Here is a 4,705-nt window from a genome sequence, read left to right as displayed (position 1 = left end):
ATCAGACACTCTAACACTCTAACACAATAAAACATGAAGATTTACCAATTGGATACATGCTGAAGAATGATGGCTGGAACACGCCAGAAGCCCTCATGCTTTCTGTAATTAAACCACCATGTGTCTATATGAACTAAGTATTGCCTGTTGAGCTGTTAAAGCACTGTGGTCCACTGCATACAACAAATAAACTTGAATCTGAGCCCAGGTGTTGGAAGTAACAAAGATTGGTGACTAGTGCTATTCTGGCACCCGTGGAGATAAGTGGACCTGCTGTGTATCCAGAACCAGGGTAAAGTGAAGTCCTGTGGGTACCAGCAGACCTTGGGACCACTACTCATTTTATTTTGAATCAAATTTTGGCCACTGCATGTTCAAATGATTTCTTATGGTCAGCTTTCTCTCATATTCACTTATATGAGCCCATATGGATTTGTGACTCACAATTTAAGAAGCTATGATATAAGGTAACAATTTGGATGAAATGTACACTGTCATGTGGACATGTGCATATGCATGCATGATATACACACTTCATAGTGCTCTTGCTTTGACTGACATACTTAGCTCTTTTTTTGATCCCATTTTCTTGTTTCTTTCTTTTTTTTTTTTCTGCCAGGGAAAGGTCCTTTTCCAGGAATTATTGATTTGTTTGGGTTCATTGGGGGACTAGTTGAATTTCGTGCCAGTCTTTTGGCTTCCCATGGCTTTGCTGTACTGGCATTAGCATATTTTGGCTATGAAGACCTGCCCGAGAAACTTCAAGAGATGGACTTGGACTATTTTGAAGAAGCTGCCAACTTCCTACTAGCTCACCCCAAGGTATTGAAAATACTTTTCATCTCATCTTGTGAAGTCATAGGGAAGACAAAGTGCAGATGTCTGGTCTAGTCTGTGCAATCTTGGGCAGAGCACAGTTTACGCTTTAAGAATGATAGAATTGTGGAGTTGGTTACTGATTACTGTTTACTAGACACAGAAGACAATAACTACCTAGTGCACACATTGTGACTCTCTTCATCGGGAAAAACCAAGACATATTACATTTGAAGCTCTTAAAATATATTTATGTAGCCCTTCAATGTTCTATCTGCTACTGATCCTAAATCCTGAACTTGGTATGTTTTCATACATCAGTGACAATCTGTCCATGATTTTTTCTCCCAAAGTATTGATATTTGTGCTAGTGAGCAAATTTGTGCTTGTGCCTTTCTAGTGCATGGCATTACAATTGTGCACTACCACCCTTGCCTGTCTTTTAAACAGAGATGCAGGGAGCTGAACTCGAGTCCTCATGTTTACAGGAAAGCACTCTACCCCTGAGCTATCTTCCCAGCCCCAAATACATTCTTCTAGTGGAGTCAAGAATGTGATTCTTTACAAAGCCTAACTAGCTCTGCTCTTATCTCGTTCACTCAGTGTTGCTGGGTTCTAATTACATTTTTAGGACTTTACTTGAAAATGTTTATTTATTTATTTAAAGACAGGGTCTCCCTATGTAGCCTAGACCTAGACTGGGCTGGAACTCAAAATCTCTGGCCTCAATTTCCCTGGTGTTGTGATTATAGGACTGTGTACTGATACACCTATCTCTATAACTCTACTTTTCATGAGGTTATATTTTAATTGTTTAAAAGTGAGTGATACAGTTGCTCCCTCAAGATGATAAAGCTCAGAGAAAATATTGTTAACTCAGTACTAGTCTCTAGATTTTGGAAACTGGAAGACCTGAGTGCCAGAGTTTGACTCTTTTGACTGCCTGACATTCTTTCAGGAGAGCGTCTTCCCAGAGGCAGGATGTAAACTGTTTTCCCTTTGCTTTGTATTTAAGATCCGAAAGTCAGGAATTGGTGTGATCTCCACTAGCAAAGGAGCGGAGATTGGGCTGGCCATGGCCTGTTATCTGAAGCAGGTGGTTGCCACCGTCTGCATAAATGGGTCCAGCAGCATCTTGGACTTTCCACTAAGATACCGGGATCTGGTAGTGACACCCATCAGACAGGATCTGGAACGGATTCAAGTCCATGTTTCAGGGTCTGTACGCTTCCGTCACTGTACAGAACATCTCCAGAATAAGCTGAACCCACAGAATATACTTCCGGTGGAAAAGATCCAAGGGAAGATCCTCTTCATTGTGGGAGAGAATGATGAATGCTTGGATAGCAAGTCGCATGCACAGAGGGCCATGGACCAGCTCCGGAGTCACGGGAGAAGCAATGGAAGGATGCTGGCATACCATGGGGCAGGCCACCTCATAGAGCCACCTTATTCTCCCTTTTGCTTTGCATCCTGGCAATCTGTCATGGGTAAACCCTTGCTTTGGGGAGGAGATCCCATTGCTCACACAGCAGCCCAGGAACACTCCTGGGGAGAGATCCAAAAGTTCTTCAGGCAACACCTCCTTCAGTCCAGAAGCCAACTCTAAATTGCGTGATCATGGCTAGGAGTGCTTTAGAGAAAAGGTTGGAATTGTAGGGATAAAAGCATTAGGTAGGGATTGCTAGGAAAGTGTTACCTCCAGCTTCAGCCCAGCCATCCTCACCTTCTGAAATTCTGACAGAAGCTAAACAAAAGCTCTCCACTGACTGCCAGTTCTCCTTTGAAGTAGCCGCCTGGAAGTCCACCCACGGAGATGCGAAAATAAGCTTGCAAGCAGATAGTTTCAGGAAGGGGTAGGGATGGGGGACAGAATTCTCCTGGCTTTCTTACACTCACATTCATCCCAATTCATTTGGAAGGAAATGAGACAAATTAAAAGACCAAGACACACAAAGTGCATCTGAGGTGTTTCTGGTGAATTTGTATGTAGTTTGGAATTTTCTTTTCTGTTTTTTAAAGAACAAGAAGGGTTTTTTTTGTTTTTTAATCTTTTTTACAGTCCAGTCCAGATTTTATCCCCCTCCCCAGTCCACCCTCTGACTGTTCTACATCCCATACCTCCTCCCCGCCACAACCCTTCCCTCCACAAAGATGTCCCCGCCCCCTACCCCCATCTTATCCGACCTCCCCACTCCCTTCAGTCTCTTGAGGGTTAGGTGTATCTTCTCTGACTTAGTCCGGACCCAGCAGTCCTCTGCTGTATATGTGTTGGGGGTTTCATATCAGCTGGTATATGTTGCCTGGTTGGTGTCTCAGTATCTGAAAGATCTCAGGAGTCCAGGTTAGTTGAAACTGCTTGTCCTCAGGGTTGGCCTCCTCCTCAGCTTCTTCCAGCTTTTCTCTAATTCAACCACAGGGGTCAGCAGCTTCTGTCCATTGGTTGGGTGCAAATAACTGCATCTGACTTTTTCAGCTGCTTGCTGAGTCTTTCAGAGGGCAGTCATGCTGTTTATAAGCACACCACAGCATCAGAAATAGTGTCAGGCCTTGGGGCCTCCCCCTAGGCTGGATCCCTCTTTGGGCCTGTCACTGGACTTCCTTTTCTTCAGACTCTTCTCCACTTATGTCTCTGCACTTCTTTTAGACAGGAACAATTACGGGTCAGAGTTTTTGACTGTGGGATGGCAACCCCATCCCTCACTTGATGCCCTGTCTTTCTGCTGGAGGTGAGCTCTACAATTTCCCTTTTCCCACTGTAGGGCATTTCATCTAAGGTCCCTCTCTTTGAGTCCTGAGAGTCTCTTACCTCCCAGGTCTCTGGTACATTCTGGAGGGTCCCCACACCTCCTTCTTCCCAAGGTTGTCTGTTTCTATTCTTTCTGTTGGCCCCAAGGGCTTTAGCAGTTCCCCCCACAAATATCTGATTCTGTTTCCCTCTTCCCCTCCTTGTCCCCATTCCCGCCCACGTCTCTCCCTCCTTGCCTCCTCCTGTGATCGTTTTCTTGCCCCTCTCAAGTGGGATTGAGGCATCCTTGTTTGGGCCCTTCGGCTTGTTAACCTTTTTAAGGTCTTTGGATTGTATCCTGGGTATTATGTGCTTTTTGGGGGGCTAATATCCACTTATTAGTGAGTACATACCATGCATGTCCTTTTGGGTCTGAGTAACCTCACTCAGGATGATATTTTCTAGTTCCATCCATTTGCCTGCAAAACTCAGGATGTCCTCGTTCTTAATAGCTGAGTAGTATTCCATTGTGTAAATAAGCCACATTTTCTGTATCCATTCTTCTGTTGTGGGACATCTGGGTTGCTTTCAACTTCTGGCTATCACAAACAAGGCCGCTATGAACATAGTGGAACATGTGTCCCTGTGCCCTGGTGGGGCATCTTTTGGGTATATGCCCAAGAGTAGTAGTTTGCAATCCCACCAGCATTGGAGGAGTGTTCCTTTTTCTGCACATCCTCACCAACATGTGTTGTCACCCAAGGTTTTGATCTTAGCCATTCAGATTGGTGTAAGGTGGAATTTCAGGGTTGTTTTGATTTGCATTTCCCTGATCACTAAAGACTTTGAACATTTCTTTAAGTGCTTCTCAGCCATTTGAGATTCCTCTGTTGTGAATTCTGTTTAGTTCTATATCCCGTTTTGTTGATTGGGTTGTTTGGGTGTTTTTGGTGGTTAGATTCTTGAGTTCTTTATATATTTTGGATATTAGTCCTTTATCAGATGTAGGGTTAGTGGATATTTTTTCCCAATCTGTAGGCTATGGATTTGCTCTGTTGACTATGTTCTTTGCCTTACAGAAGCTTTCCAGTTTCATGAGGTCCTATTTATCAGTTCTTGGTCTTAGAGTGTGAGCCATTCTGTTTAGGAAATTTCACCCTG

The 4,705-nt window shown here is 43.9% G+C and overlaps 1 protein-coding gene across 1 annotated transcript in view; it reads left to right on the top strand.

The window, feature by feature from the left end:
• Window positions 1–2,443, top strand: part of Baat (bile acid-CoA:amino acid N-acyltransferase) — a 24,797-nt gene extending 22,354 nt beyond the window's left edge. The window contains exons 4-5 of the mRNA XM_031376765.1: window positions 674–822; window positions 1,832–2,443. Of these exons, the coding sequence (XP_031232625.1) occupies window positions 674–822; window positions 1,832–2,425 (743 nt within the window). The 3' untranslated portion in view covers window positions 2,426–2,443. The remainder of the gene's footprint in view (window positions 1–673; window positions 823–1,831) is intronic.
• Window positions 2,444–4,705: the final 2,262 nt, after the last annotated feature.

The sequence above is a fragment of the Mastomys coucha genome, unplaced genomic scaffold, assembly GCF_008632895.1.
Source record: "Mastomys coucha isolate ucsf_1 unplaced genomic scaffold, UCSF_Mcou_1 pScaffold18, whole genome shotgun sequence".
NCBI lineage: Eukaryota > Metazoa > Chordata > Mammalia > Rodentia > Muridae > Mastomys > Mastomys coucha.
The sequence above is the reverse complement of the archived record's forward strand: the minus strand, read 5'-3'. Positions and strand labels throughout refer to the sequence as shown.